At 45.1% G+C, this 16,119-nt stretch overlaps 1 protein-coding gene across 1 annotated transcript in view; it reads right to left on the bottom strand.

The window, feature by feature from the left end:
* Nucleotides 1–16,119, bottom strand: part of LOC126199488 (lutropin-choriogonadotropic hormone receptor-like) — a 648,355-nt gene that overhangs the window by 218,090 nt on the left and 414,146 nt on the right. The window contains exon 4 of the mRNA XM_049936410.1: nucleotides 5,841–5,984. Within this exon, the coding sequence (XP_049792367.1) occupies nucleotides 5,841–5,984 (144 nt within the window). The remainder of the gene's footprint in view (nucleotides 1–5,840; nucleotides 5,985–16,119) is intronic.

The raw sequence follows: 16,119 nt of genomic DNA, 5'->3' as shown, positions 1-16,119 counted from the left end.
GGCAGGCGTCAATTATACTCCGTCATTCTGGTCAGTCTGCTAATTGAGCGAGCAGCAAAAGGAAGTATAACAACAGTCCACATATCAATACACACAAACAGCCATGTAGTTAATCGTTTCCCTATATCGCCTGAGGCAAATCCTTGGATGGTTTCTTCCGAAAAAAGTCGGTTTTTCTTCCCCATCCACCTGCACACCGTGCTCCATCTCTAATGACCTCATCGTTCTAATGACCTTCGTTCCTTCATTCGAAGCGATCGTTTCATGTGCAAGTTGACGAGTGCACATTTGTGAGTCTTTCCTCACACGATACATCATCATATCCTCAAATTCTGCTGAGCATACAGTTCATTGTCAAGAATCTTCATCATCTCCCTGTACTTGAATGCTGGGTTTCTGTCCAAGACAATAACTTTCTTCCAAATAGGATGACTCCTTTTGCGAAACTAGCTGTACATTACTGGGTTATCCAAAGTGTGAACAACCCTTTTTAAAGCGAAAACAGTTGGATAAACAAAAGCTGAAAGTTATCTAGAACGAGATAGGTGCAGGAGGGAAAAGTGTGAAGTATTATCAACATGGCGGCCATTTTGGAAGCCATCTTGTATTCAATTCGTAATTTTCAAATTCAAAGGGAATCGTGCTACGTAGCGAACATCTAGAGACTTACACGAGAAAACTAATTCTGGCTTTCACTTGAGCACACATTTAGTCATTTTCGAGTTATAACTTTCCTCATTAGAGCTAACGTGAAAGATCATGACGAACACAAATCGAACGCATTAAGATCGTCCGTATCTCAAGATAGTGGTACACTCGTGTTACTGCAGAATATTTCAACAATGTCACCCAGACAAACATCCCATTATCTCCAGAGCGGTGGTGTAATCTCTCGTAAAATTCCGTGAGACTGATTCTGTCACAGACTAACTGAAAGCTGAACGACCGGAAATAGTTACGAAAGAAAAAATATCTACCGCTGTTCTAGCATAGTTCAGTAAATGTACAGAGGGCAGTGCTTGTATATCAATAATGAGAATCTCGATACGTATGTTGGTTAACATCCAAGCAATGGGGGAAGCTGATTACAACCACCCTGCAACGTGCTGGATATGTCGAGGACATTCCTTTTCATGTGTTATCACAAGCATTTGCCGTGTTCTGAACAACATGCGACATAACGCGAGAATGAATAAATCTTTCCTGAAATGAAAGACACAGTTCTCGGGTAATTTTCTGTTAGTTATGCCAAATGAACTCCTTTGCGTTTTAAAACAAGCTTTATCCAAGCTTCCTAAATGGCCGCCGTGTTGGGAACAAAGCCCCACAGGTATTCCTCATCGCCCATTTCATACTACCTTAAATATTCGCTTATCCATGTCTTTCTGTTTTAGAGGCTTCGTTCCAGACCAACGGAGCACCACTCAGATCGGTATTTGGAGCATTACACGCATCTGCAGCTTGTATAAAATGCATGTCTTTGTTATACAGAATACTGCTCCATCTTCGACAACCAGTGATGAAATTTAAACAGTAATAAACCACAGACTGGAAAAATCGCGGACGACTGTGTATTGTTTTCAAGGTTATTCCACCGACATCATTGTAGCATGTATGTAATTCATGTAAAACACAACCAGTTAGCATAAGTATGTTGCCCATTGACGACATCGTAAAAGGGTGAAATATTCATTTGCAGCTATTGTTCAAAATAGGCTGGTATGCAAAACTTAAGCTGAAGTAGTTTTCCCACGATGTGTCAGTGACAAGTAACATAGCTCGATGAAACTTGGACAGTACATACAAAGGACTACTACACTATAAGAATGAAGGTGGTTGTTGTTGTCGTTGTTGTTGATGATGTGGTTGTTGTCTTCAGTCCGAAGATTGGTTTGATACAGCTCTCCATGCTACTCTATCGTATGCGAGCCTTTTCATCTCCGAATAACTACTACAACTTACATCTTCCTGAATTTGTTTACTGTATTTATCTCTTGGTCTCCCTCTACGATTTTTACTCCCCGCACACACACACACACACACACACACACACACACACACACACACACACACTTCCCTTAAATACTAAATTTGTGATCCCTCGATGTTTCAGAATGTATCCTATCAACCGATCCCTTCTTTTGGTCAAGTTGAGCCATAAATCTCTAGTTACTCCAGTTCTGTTCAGTACTTCCTCACTAGTTACGTGATCGACCCACTTAATCTTTAGCATTCTTCTGTAGCACCACATTTCGAAAGCATCTATTCACTGGCCGGCCGCTGTGGCCGAGCGGTTCTAGGCGCTTCAGTCCCGAACCGCGCTGCTGCTACGGTCGCAGGTTCGAATCCTGTCTCGGGCATGGCTGTGTGTGATGTCCTTAGGTTAGTTAGGTTTAAGCAGTTCTAAGTCTAGGGGACTGATGACCTCAGATGTTAGGTCCCATAGTGATTAAAGCCATTTGAACCATCTATTCACTGTTTGTCTAAACTGTTTATCGTCCATGTTTCACTTCCACATGTGGCTACAATCCAGACAAATACGTTCCGAAAAATCTTCCTAGGACTGAAATCTATATACGATCTTACAGACTTCTCTTCTTCAGAAATCCTTTTTCTTGCCACTCCAGTCTACATTTTATAGCCTCCCTAATACAGCAATAATCAATTCTTTTGCTTCCCGTATAGTAAAACATATCTCGTTTCTTAATCTGATTCCCGTAGCAACACCTGATTTGATTCGCCTACCACAATTATCCTTGTTTTGCTCTTGTTGATATTCATCTCATATCCTCTTTTCAAAACACTGTCCATTCTGTTCAACTGCTCTTCCAGGTCCTTTGTTGTCTCTGCCAGAATAAGTGTCATCGGAAAACCTCAAATTGTTTTATTTCTTCTCCATGAATTTTAATTTGTACTCCAAATTATTGCTTGGTTTCCTTTACTGCTTGTTCAATATACAGATTAAACAACACTGGGGAAAATAACATTGAAGATGGGCCAGAACCCTGTCTCACTCCCTTCTCAACCATTGCTTCCCTTTCATGCCTCCCGATTCTTATTACTGCCGACTGGTTTCCGTACAAGTTGTAAATAGCCTTTCGCTTCCTGAATTTTAGCCCTCAGAATTTCAAAGAGCGTATCCCAAGCAACATTTCCAAAAGTCTACAAATGCTATAGATGTAGGTTTGCCTTTCCGCAGCCTATCTTCTAAGATAATTCGTAGGGTCAGTACTGGCGCGTGTGTTTCTCCAGAATCCAAACTGATCTTCCCCGAGATATGCTTCTACCAGTTTTTCCATTCTTCTGTAAACAATTCGTGTTAGTATCTTGCAACCACAACTTATTAAACTGATAGTTCTGCAATTTTTATACCTGTCAGCAACTGCTTTCCTAGGAATGGGAATTAAAACATTCGACTTGAAGTATGAGAGTATATCCGCCAGTCTTATACATCTTGCACACGATTAGAATAAGATGTGTTGAGGCTGGCTTTCCCTAGGCTAGCCATAGTTTCGACGGAATGTCGCCTAGGTACATATTTTCCACCGCGACAAGAAAGACAGCTGCGGAAGCTTTTGCTGTAAGCAAGATGCGTACCTTCACGGCGACAGACCTGCCCCCGGGGCCCGCAAACCTCCAGGCGCCGGAAAACTGTGGAGCGAGCAGGCGACTCCCCCACTCTCGCTACCCACCGAAGGCACAAGGAGCAGCTGTAGTCTGTTTTCCGATTATATGCCATCCCTTCCTGAGCACACCTTTAAGTGAATGACAACGCAGTGCTCGTACACGGCTGACAGTGTTTATTTTGCAGAAAATGTATTAACGACATACGCAACACGGAAATTAGTAAGTAGCATAACCAACGCAATGAATGAGCATGAACATAAACCACCACATTGTTAGACGGAAAACTTGTTCTCGATCATTCTACTCGGCAGGCAGAGCTGTCATCCGACAAAAGCCAATTCCGCCACCACAAGCGCTATTCGCTCTCCACTTACACTACTGGCCACAAAAATTGCTACACCAAGAAGAAATGCAGATGATAAAAAAGGTATCCAGTGGACGAATATATTATACTAGAACTAACATGTGATTACATTTTCACGTAATTTTGGTGCATTGATCCTGAGGAATCAGTACGCAGAACAATCACCTCTGGCTGTAATAACGGCCTTGATGCGAATGGGCATTGAGTCAAACAGAGCTTGGATGGCGAGTACAGGTACAGCTGCCCATGCAGCTTCAACACGATACCGCAGTTCATCAAGAGTAGTGACTGGCGTATTGTGACAAACCAGTTGCTCGGCCACCATTGACCAGACGTTTTCAATTGGTGAGGGATCTGGAGAATATACTGGCCAGGGGAGTAGTCGAACATTTTCTGTATCTAGAAAGGCCCGTACAGGACCTGCAACATGCGGTCGTGCATTATCCTGCTGAAATGTAGGGTTTCGCAGGGATCGAATGAAGGGTAGAGCCACGGGTCGTGACACATCTGAAATGTAACGTCCACTGTTCAAAGTGCCATCAATGCGAACAAGAGGTGACAGAGACGTGTAACCAATGGCACCCCATATGGCGATGACGAATAGACGCTTCCAATGTGCGTTCACCGCGAAGTCGCCAAACACGGATGCGACCATCATCATGCTGTAAACAGAACCTGGATTCATCCGAAGAAATGACGTTTTGCCATTCATGCACCCAGGTTCGTCGTTGAGTACACCATCGCAAGCGCTCCTGTCTGTGATGCAGCGTCAAGGGTAACCGCAGCCATGGTCTCCGAGCTGATAGTCCATGTTGCTGTAAACGTCGTCGAACTGTTCGTGCAGATGGTTGTTGTCTCGCAAACGTCCACATCTGTTGACTCAGGGATCGAGACGTGGCTGCACGATCACTTACAGCCATGCGGATAAGATGCCTGTCATCTCGACTGCTAGTGATACGAGGCCGTTGGGATCCAGCACGGCGTTCCGTATTACCCTCCTGAACCCACCGATTCCATATTCTGCTAACAGTCATTGCATCTCGACCAACGCGAGCAGCAATGCCGCCATACGATAAACCGCAATGGCGATAGGCTACAATACGACCTTTATCGAAGTCGGAAACGTGATGGTACGCATTTCCCCTCCTTACACGAGGCATCACAACAACGTTTCACCAGGCAACGCCCGTCAACTGCTGTTTGTGTATGAGAAATCGGTTGTAAACTTTCCTCATGTCAGAAGGTTGTAGGTGTCGCCACCGGCGCCAACCTTGTGTGAATGCTCTGAAAAAGCTAATCATTTGCATATCACAGCATGTTCTTCCTGTCGGTTAAATTTAGCCTCTGTAGCACGTCATCTTCGTGGTGTAGCCATTTTAATGGCCAGTACTGTAGAATGAAATGATCAATTGTGCGGAATTTTCGGCCGTGACACCCCGTCTGGGGTAGTTAACACGCCTTCTGCAAGTTTTTCAGTGTGACACAACGTCGGCGACTAGCGTATCGCGCGACCGCTACGGTCGCAGGTTCGAATCCTGCCTCGGGCATGGATGTGTGTGATATCGTTAGGTTAGTTAGGTTTAAGTAGTTCCGAGTTCTAGGGGACTGATGACCTCAGCAGTTAAGTCCCATAGTGCTCAGAGCCATCTGAACCATTTAAACTTAAGTATCGACCGAGGGGGGGATGAAATGATGAGGGCAACACGAACACCTAGTCCTCGTGCGGAGAGAATTCCCGACCCCGCTGGTAATCGAGACTGGGCCACAGTAACTATATGCAGCAATGTCAACCACCAGCTGTGACAATGTACAGTTCACGGAAAGGCTATAGTGACCAGTTGGTACTCACAGGGCCTCCAGGCGGACGAGTGGGCGCAGAGCCGCCGAGGGCACGCTGGAGAGCCGGTTGTCGTCCAGGCGGAGGTTCTTCAGCTGGCGCAGACCCCACAGCGCCTCTCCAGGCAGCTGCCACAGCGAGTTCTGGTCCAGCTGCCTGCCAACACCACGAGCAGCGCGACTCAACCACACGAGTTTCAGTCCACGTAGAGATAGAAGTAGACACGGTGAGAAAGTGTTGGAGGGGGGAAGGGGAAGGCTGAGGAGTAGGGGAAGCAGGATTGGTTGGATGAGTCGCTAAAAATACACAGTGAATGAACTGCTGACTTCGGCACGGTGGCAGCACCATCGCTATTACACCTGAGACCTCACGTTTTCGTTTATACACGTCACAGAATGGTCATTTACCAAAGTAGAAAGAGGACGTAGAGTACGGCTCACGTTGGCTTCTCGCGACGCCTCACTGGGAAGGTTCTATAAGTGCAGTCGTGGGTAAACAATAACTTTCTTAGTGTAATTCAATGAGACATTTATGTTTGGTGTTTGTTGACAGCAGCAGCTGAGATGGCGGGAGAGCGTTCCGCGTCGGCGGCTTCTTGCCACGTGGGCCTGGCTTGCTCGTGGCCGTGTGGACGGCTCTCGAGAATTTCCTAGCGCGGCTTGCTGTTTGTCTGCAGTGGCGTGTCATAACTGTCTACGGTCAGGATGTTATCCGACTTGCACAGTAAATGGAAGTTTGCTTTCAGTCAAGAAGCCTCGATCTAATTAACTGGATTTGCACAGGGAATTTTCCCTTGAACGTTTCTGTTCTGTTTAATACATTTGTAGCTTTGTTCTAAATTTTATTTTAAATTATTGGGGTTAAGGGCTTTGGGTAAGCCGTAAAGGCGGAGTGTTACACCTTGCAAATTAATTAATATTTATCTTCTGGGGTCTGCCTAAGATCTTGACTTTGAACTCGCTTGAAAAAATTTAGCCTGAGCTCAGTTTATTTAAATTTGTGTTAATTTAATTTTTTAAGGTCAATAGTGTTAAACTTTTATCTTCTTGCATCTTTTTTAAGGTCATTAAAAGGGTAGTATTGTAAATCACTAACTGTGTCATTCATCATTCTGAAAGTTTCCCGAGTGTGTAGATTTGACATGGCAAATTGACGTGGAATTTCGGTATCTGGTTTTTTTTTTTTTTTTTTTGGAAGGGGACATGTTATTTTGAAAAAAAATGTTTGTTGTCACAAGGGTAATTGATGGTTAAAGGGGCCAAGCCCTTCCATGTCATTTTCCTGATGCTGGTAATTCACAATCAAGGAGTTCTCTCTGAACAGGTACATTTGTGAAGTGATCAAGAAAAATGTGCAAGTAACACCGAGGGCGTATCGGAACTGGGTGGTCCTAGAGGGAAACTTCCCCGTTTTACTCACTCATGTATCTACGCCCCCCCCCCCCTATCATCATACCACAGGAGGGCGCGAAACAGAAGGGCTAAAAATTCACAGCCACCCGTTGCTACTTCGGATCGTGTTCACATTACACACATCAAAAAAAGTTTTGCATCACCTCGTTTCCGAGAGTTCCGGAACCTGTACAGAAATCTGGAATAGAGATCGGCATAAACATCATTTCAACCGCTCAAACAGTCCACGGGTATACTGCCGGTTCATAGTATCCAACGGGCCCTTGGCCACTATGAACCGGCAGTATACCCGTGGACTGTTCGAGCAACAAATACGCAGGGAGAAACTGAAGAATCACATCATTCCAACCCTTTTTATTGCTCATGAAAACCACACATTGCCTGTTGTACCGCCATACGGCGATAACTTCAAAGGCGGTGGTCCATATTGCTGTACACACGGGTACCTCTAATACCCAGTAGCAATCTGTCGTTTTCGACCATGAAATGTGTGGGAATCAACGAGTCAATGTAAAGAGTGGTTTTATTGACGCCCTTTCCCATGTCACCCTCTAAGACCTTTTCGTATACATTTAAGAACAGCGGTGTGTGTAATACGTTTTTCTGGGCCGCTTAAAACAAAACTGTGTCGCGGTTCCAACCTCCGTCGATGAGGCGTCGAAAGGAGGGGTGAAGTGTGAGTAAGAAGGGGTGTGACGATCTTGCCATCGTGCGACACTTCCACAGTGGCGGTGGTGCAATCTGGTGTCAATGTGACATCATTAACCCACCTTACACCTCACATGAACGTCTAAACTCTGACTTTCCTTTTTTTTTTGCGTATGTCGACACCTTGCTTTTCGAAATGTTACTGAGCCTGAGAGAGACTTCTGCATCGCAATGGGAAACTATGGGGTTTCAAAAAATCACCCTTTAATCACATCGCACAGTGTAGTTCCTTGGGGACACACGGTAACATCTAGTCACTAAATATTACATATTTTGGTCTCATGTGACTTAAATGGTAATTACCAGTATTGAATTATTATCATGTCATCATCAAAGGATCTGTTTACAATGGAAGAAAGTAAGGAGGATGGGAAAATCCAACGAAACTAAATTACATATCACACTGACATACATATACAGCTACACATACTTTGTTACTAAGTAACTCCTCAACTAAACACATTTTGAGAGGAACATAGTTTCCTGACACTTGAAGACTATGCGCTCGGCAGGAGTCGAACTAAATCCTTTGATCCCACCGAAAGCGCTCTCGTCACTTGATGTTTGCAGCAAGGTTCCCGGCAACGGCTCGAGGAATCAGCCTCATTACCATTAGCGACACGCTCGTTCTACTTTCTTAATCAATAGTATCCGGACTGAGTTTATGCACCCCGCAACAATTTCCTTTTCTCTGCAATCCTCTTCGTCTAAGATTAGCACCTACACCGAATGTCCTCGATTGCTGTTGTATATACAGGATGATAATTATTGAAATACACTCCTGGAAATGGAAAAAAGAACACATTGACACCGGTGTGTCAGACCCACCATACTTGCTCCGGACACTGCGAGAGGGCTGTACAAGCAATGATCACACGCACGGCACAGCGGACACACCAGGAACCGCGGTGTTGGCCGTCGAATGGCGCTAGCTGCGCAGCATTTGTGCACCGCCGCCGTCAGTGTCAGCCAGTTTGCCGTGGCATACGGAGCTCCATCGCAGTCTTTAACACTGGTAGCATGCCGCGACAGCGTGGACGTGAACCGTATGTGCAGTTGACGGACTTTGAGCGAGGGCGTATAGTGGGCATGTGGGAGGCCGGGTGGACGTACCGCCGAATTGCTCAACACGTGGGGCGTGAGGTCTCCACAGTACATCGATGTTGTCGCCAGTGGTCGGCGGAAGGTGCACGTGCCCGTCGACCTGGGACCGGACCGCAGCGACGCACGGATGCACGCCAAGACCGTAGGATCCTATGCAGTGCCGTAGGGGACCACACCGCCACTTCCCAGCAAATTAGGGACACTGTTGCTCCTGGGGTATCGGCGAGGACCATTCGCAACCGTCTCCATGAAGCTGGGCTACGGTCCCGCACACCGTTAGGCCGTCTTCCGCTCACACCCCAACATCGTGCAGCCCGCCTCCAGTGGTGTCGCGACAGGCGTGAATGGAGGGACGAATGGAGACGTGTCGTCTTCAGCGATGAGAGTCGCTTCTGCCTTGGTGCCAATGATGGTCGTATGCGTGTTTGGCACCGTGCAGGTGAGCGCCACAATCAGGACTGCATACGACCGAGGCACACAGGGCCAACACCCGGCATCATGGTGTGGGGAGCGATCTCCTACACTGGCCGTACACCACTGGTGATCGTCGAGGGGACACTGAATAGTGCACGGTACATCCAAACCGTCATCGAACCCATCGTTCTACCATTCCTAGACCAGCCGGCAAGGGAACTTGCTTTCCAACAGGACAATGCACGTCCGCATGTATCCCGTACCACCCAACGTGCTCTAGAAGGTGTAAGTCAACTACCCTGGCCAGCAAGATCTCCGGATCTGTCCCCCATTGAGCATGTTTGGGACTGGATGAAGCGTCGTCTCACGCGGTCTGCACGTCCAGCACGAACGCTGGTCCAACTGAGGCGCCAGGTGGAAATGGCATGGCAAGCCGTTCCACAGGACTACATCCAGCATCTCTACGATCGTCTCCATGGGAGAATAGCAGCCTGCATTGCTGCGAAAGGTGGATATACACTGTACTAGTGCCGACATTGTGCATGCTCTGTTGCCTGTGTCTATGTGCCTGTGGTTAGTGTGATCATGTGATGTATCTGACCCCAGGAATGTGTCAATAAAGTTTCCCCTTCCTGGGACAATGAATTCACGGTGTTCTTATTTCAATTTCCAGGAGTGTATATGCAACAAAATCGTCATAACTTCTGAACGGTTTGCGTTAGGACGTTCAAACTGCACGGTTGGCCACGGGGCATGATGCGAATTAGTATGCTCTGTATTCGTCTGCGCCACATCATCGACAATGTGGCACACATATCGAATACGTCATAACCAAAACCCGAATATGTGTAGTGACGTTTACATGTTGAATAAAGTGTTTGCATGCCGTAGTTTGTAACTAGTTTACCTTTCTTTTCAGGTAGTTCAATAATTGTCACCCTGTATTCGAAACCCTGCCTTTTGCTTCAAATTTTGCCCTTTGTGGCTCCATCTCATACAATGACAGATATTCCCCAATGTATTTATTCATGCCCACATCATCCTGATCCTTCCTTCTGTCAATACCTCCCCCACGTTCGTTTGCTAGACTATTCTGTGTGAAACCTGATTTCCTGTTTCATCAGTCTATTTAAATTTTTAGCATCCTTCTGTATCGCCACGTGTCACACTTCTTTATTTTTTACTTCCTCTTTTTATCACTTAATGATTTCCTTCAGAACACTGTTCACAGAAATATCTTCCTCAAATCAAATCCAATATTTGACACTACAAGACTTCTTTCAGCGATGAACGGCCGCTTTGGTAGCCCAAGTCTACTTCTTATATACTTGCTCTTATATGCTTGCTCCTTCATGGGTTATTTAGCTTAAAAGATAGCAAAATTCCTTCCTTCACTGTTTACGAGGGCCACAGTTTTGATTTTAAATTTATCGCCAGCCTCGTTTGATTCTGTACAGAATGAATGTGGAAGCCACAAATAATATGCTTCGCAACATCACTGGTAGCACTTGGAGCTCTCGATCACAGACCCTGAGAACGACGGCACTAGCAACATGTTACAGTGCTGCGGAGTGTTTGTGCTCAGTCTGGCACAAAATCTATCCAAGCGAACGTAGTCGACGAAGCGCTAAACTAAACATGTAGCCTTATTACTTGAAACTTTGTAAATCTCCACCAGCTAGCAGATGTAGGACCACCACCTATTCGTCGTGAAGCAGCTGCCAACAAGGAGAGAATAAATCAGATTCATGAGAAAATGACCCATTACATGGGCACATGCGAGCAAGCAGTCCGCAGCTCGTGGTCCAGTGGCTAGCGTTGCTGCCTCTGGATCACGGGGTCCCTGGTTCGATTCCCAGCTGGGCTGAGGATTTCTTCTGCCCAGGGACTGGGTGTCTGTGTTGTCCTCATCATTTAAACATCATCATTCGTGACAGTAGCTCTATTGAGCTCTCACAAAGTTGGACTGTGTAAAAATTGCGAGTATGTATGGGCGCTGATGACCGCGCCCCGGAAACCAAACATAATCATCATCATAATCATCATTATCATCATTATACGAGCAGCAAGAAGGTTGACGTCCAGAATAAGCTTCTTCAAGAGGAGTTTTACAAGCAACAACTTGGAAATAATACTGTTTTTCTCGAGTTCAGTATAACTCTACCTGGCTTCTCCATTAGAAGTGCTCTCATCTCGACATGAGCAGAACTGGATCGTGTGGAAGATTCAACCGTTTTCGTTCTAGAGTTGGAAGATTCAAGATTAACCTTCAGAAATGGCACTTCCCTGTGGACATCATCACCGTGACTGCAGAAGAGCACAGGCCATGAAACAACTACTGGTTGTCAACTATTCCCTGTATCTTGCACTGAAGAAGTTGTACGATTTTGACAATAATAGTGTAGCTTTCATTCGTTTTAATGGTAGTTCCCATATACTTTTATTGTTTCTGAATCGAATAAATAATAAACAAATAATCAATAAATTAATACAAACGATTGTCGACGTCATCAGCGTATCTTGTTATTGACATTCTTTCACCAAGAATTTTAATCCTTCTTCTGAAAATGTTTGAATTCCATAATTGATTCTGGATTATAAGGATTGAACAGTAGCGATTTCTTTCAGTTTTACCGCTTCCTCTTGATCCTTGTTCACAGTGTAATTACCCCTCTTTTCCTGCATTGTTTACCTATTCTTCTGGTGATTTCAAACAAGCCTGACCATTTCACATTTGCTGGCTCCAAGGGAATCAATCGTATGACTGTCGTTGGTGGTTCGTAAATCTTGCTTCCATCATGACCTCCATCGTCAGAATTAGCTCTCTGGTATTTTAAATTTTTCTAAAGCCAAGCTGATAGTCTTCTAATTCTTCTGTATACATTTTGGTCCGCAATTTGGCTGCATCAGCTGTCAAGCTCATTCAGCAACATCTGTAGCATTTATGTGTTCTTTCCATCTTCCGAATGTTCGATGATAGGTCTCAAGTCTCATAGACTCTACACACTCTTCGTAACCCCGACCACAGCAGCTTACATGGTGTGGTAGCCTGCGTCGGAGCTCTGAGGATAAGGAATAAATCAGCCGCCACCACCCAAAAAGGTCACCGTTCAATATAGCACGCCCTCTTCACACATATCCAGGACCGCTGGCTTTCTCACGATGTCTGTCTTGCATTTGGTTTTAAAGTGTTGTGTTTGTCAATCGTGGATAAAGAAATTTCATGGCGTCAGCTGCATATATTAACAGTATCTTACAATATACTGCTCACATTTGGTGATTTTTTGACATAAATTGTAAGATATTTCATAGTATACTGCTCAAATCTGGCGTAATGTTACATTTTATCAGTGTTATTAACAAGATAATTCAACACTCGCCAGCACACAACTATTGACTCGCCTTATATCTAAGAAGTTCCTTAATTGCAAGAACTTCAGCAATGAAGATGTTGGCTTCCGTTGGAAGCTGAAACATAGCCCAAGATCGTGGATCATGAAGTAAGCAAGCCAAGCCAGTGCCCTCTCTTGTTTTGTATCTATCTGTGAATATTTTAACTGATAATGGCCATGTTGACGCAATCAGATGGGTGATACCATAAGTACCACTTCTCTCCGTTCTTAACCCTCATAACACCAAGGAGAGGTGGCAGCGAGATGGGGGGGATCAGGGTTACTTATACGCACCGTTTGAAAATATTGTAATCTAGTCATGTATATTACATTTTAAAACTGTGAAAAATATATTATTGTTTTGAATTATATCTTATGCCACATTCCGTAATTATTTTGAATTTTTCAGTTAAACGTAACTTACAAATGTGTTACAATTAGTAGTAAACGTGGCTCTTCGAAGAAAAACATCGTATTCATATATTCAAGTTTAGGACCCTTCTTACACATCTACATATGCTGACGGAGATAGAACGTAACAAGAAGTCGATCTTGTCCGACATAAGTGGAAATTGGTAAGCGTGTTTTCACATCTGCAAGTTGATGTCTATTCAGATTTCGCGCCAGTCGCGTACGGGTGGCGCTAGTGGCTCCACTATGAGGATGCAAATTAGGTTTTCTCTAAATACACTTTCTAACGGCCGTAAGCAGTAGTTACTTTTGAGACAGGACGTGGTGAGTTGGTTTTTGTCAAGAATGCCTTTAAGGCAACAAAGTTGCCATAATTTACAGCTCACTGACTTTGAATGGGGTCGTGTAAAAAGTCTACGAGAAGCTGGATGTTCCATCTGCGATACTGCAGAAAAACTTGGCAGGAACTTAGCCACTGTACTTGGTGGTGGTCACAGGAAAGTTTGATTGCAAGAAGATTAGTCTGCCGACAGCCACGTGGCACTACCGAGAGGGAAGACCATCGTGTTCGGTGTATGCCTCTGGGGCACCGTACTTCACCTGCAGCAGCAGTCTGACCAGTAGTTGGCACCTCACAAGGGAACCTCCCCATCGCACCCCCCTCAGATTTAGTTACAAGTTGGCATAGTGGATAGGCCTTGAAAAACGGAACACAGATCAATCGAGAAAACGGGAAGAAGTTGTGTGGAACTATGAAAAAAATAAGCAAAATATACAAACTGAGTAGTCCATGCGCCAGATAAGCAACATCAAGGACAGTGTGAGCTAAGGAGCGCCGTGGTCCCGTGGTTAACGTGAGCGGCTGCGAAACGAGAGGTCCTTGGTTCAAGTCCTACCTCGAGTGAAAAGTTTGCTTTTTTTATCTTCGCAAAGTTATGATCTGCCCGTTCGTTCATTGACGTCTCTATTCACTGTAATAAGTTTAGTGTCTCTGTTTTGCGACCGCACCTCAAAACCGTGCGATTAGTGGACGAAAGGACGTGCCTCTCCAATGGGAACCGAAAACATTTGATCGCAAGGTCATAGGTCAACCGGCTCCTCCACAGGAAAACACATCTGATATATTCTACACGACACTGGTGACGGCATGTGCGTAACATGACAGGAATATGTTGTTGACCCACCTAACTTGTACACTTGGCGAATGGGTAAAAAGATTCTTCTACCTTGCCAGATTTAGGTTTTCTTGTGGATGTGATAATCACTCCCAAAAAAGTGATGAAAACATAACGGACGGACAGATAATAATTGTCTGAAAATAAAAATTTAAACTTTTCACTCGAGGGAAGACTTGAACCTCTCGTTCCGCAGCCACTCACGCTAACCACGGGACCACGGCGCTCCTTAGCTCACCCTGTCCTTGATGTTGCCTATCTTGCGCATGGACTACTCAGTTTGTATATTTTGCTTATTTTTTTCATAGTTCCACAAAACTTCTTCCTGTTTTCTCGATTGATCTGTGTTCAGTTTTTCAAGGCCTATCCACTATGCCAACTTATACGAGGGCAGTTCAATAAGTAATGCAACACATTTTTTTTTCTCGGCCAATTTTGGTTGAAAAACCGGAAATTTCTTGTGGAATATTTTCAAATATTCCCGCTTCGTGTCGTATAGTTTCATTGACTTCCGACAGGTGGCAGCTCTGTACGGAGCTGTTAAAGTGGCGTCTGTAACGGATGTGCGTTGCAAACAACGGGCAGTGATCGAGTTTCTTTTGGCGGAAAACCAGGGCATCTCAGATATTCATAGGCGCTTGCAGAATGTCTACGGTGATCTGGCAGTGGACAAAAGCACAGTGAGTCGTTGGGCAAAGCGTGTGTCATCATCGCCGCAAGGTCAAGCAAGACTGTCTGATCTCCCGCGAACGGGCCGGCCGTGCACAGCTGTGACTCCTGCAATGGCGGAGCGTGCGAACACACTCGTTCGAGATGATCGACGGATCACCATCAAACAACTCAGTGCTCAACTTGACATCTCTGTTGGTAGTGCTGTCACAATTGTTCACCAGTTGGGATATTCAAAGGTTTGTTCCCGCTGGGTCCCTCGTTGTCTAACCGAAAACCGTAAAGAGCAAAGGAGAACCATCTGTGCGGAATTGCTTGCTCGTCATGTGGCTGAGGGTGACAATTTCTTGTCAAAGATTGTTACAGGCGATGAAACATGGGTTCATCACTTCGAACCTGAAACAAAACGGCAATCAATGGAGTGGCGCCACACCCACTCCCCTACCAAGAAAAAGTTTAAAGCCATACCCTCAGCCGGTAAAGTCATGGTTACAGTCTTCTGGGACGCTGAAGGGGTTATTCTGTTCGATGTCCTTCCCCATGGTCAAACGATCAACTCTGAAGTGTATTGTGCTACTCTTCAGAAATTGAAGAAACGACTTCAGCGTGTTCGTAGGCACAAAAATCAGAACGAACTTCTCCTTCTTCATGACAATGCAAGACCTCACACAAGTCTTCGCACCCGAGAGGAGCTCACAAAACTTCAGTGGACTGTTCTTCCTCATGCACCCTACAGCCCCGATCTCGCACCGTCGGATTTCCATATGTTTGGCCCAATGAAGGACGCAATCCGTGGGACGCACTACGCGGATGATGAAGAAGTTATTGATGCAGTACGACGTTGGCTCCGACATCTACCAGTGGAATGGTACCGTGCAGGCATACAGGCCCTCATTTCAAGGTGGCGTAAGGCCGTAGCATTGAATGGAGATTACGTTGAAAAATAGTGTTGTGTAGCTAAAAGATTGGGGAATAACCTGGTGTATTTCAATGCTGAATAAAACAA

Source organism: Schistocerca nitens, chromosome 8 (assembly GCF_023898315.1).
Source record: "Schistocerca nitens isolate TAMUIC-IGC-003100 chromosome 8, iqSchNite1.1, whole genome shotgun sequence".
In the NCBI taxonomy this organism is placed as follows: Eukaryota; Metazoa; Arthropoda; class Insecta; order Orthoptera; family Acrididae; genus Schistocerca; species Schistocerca nitens.
The sequence above is the reverse complement of the archived record's forward strand: the minus strand, read 5'-3'. Positions and strand labels throughout refer to the sequence as shown.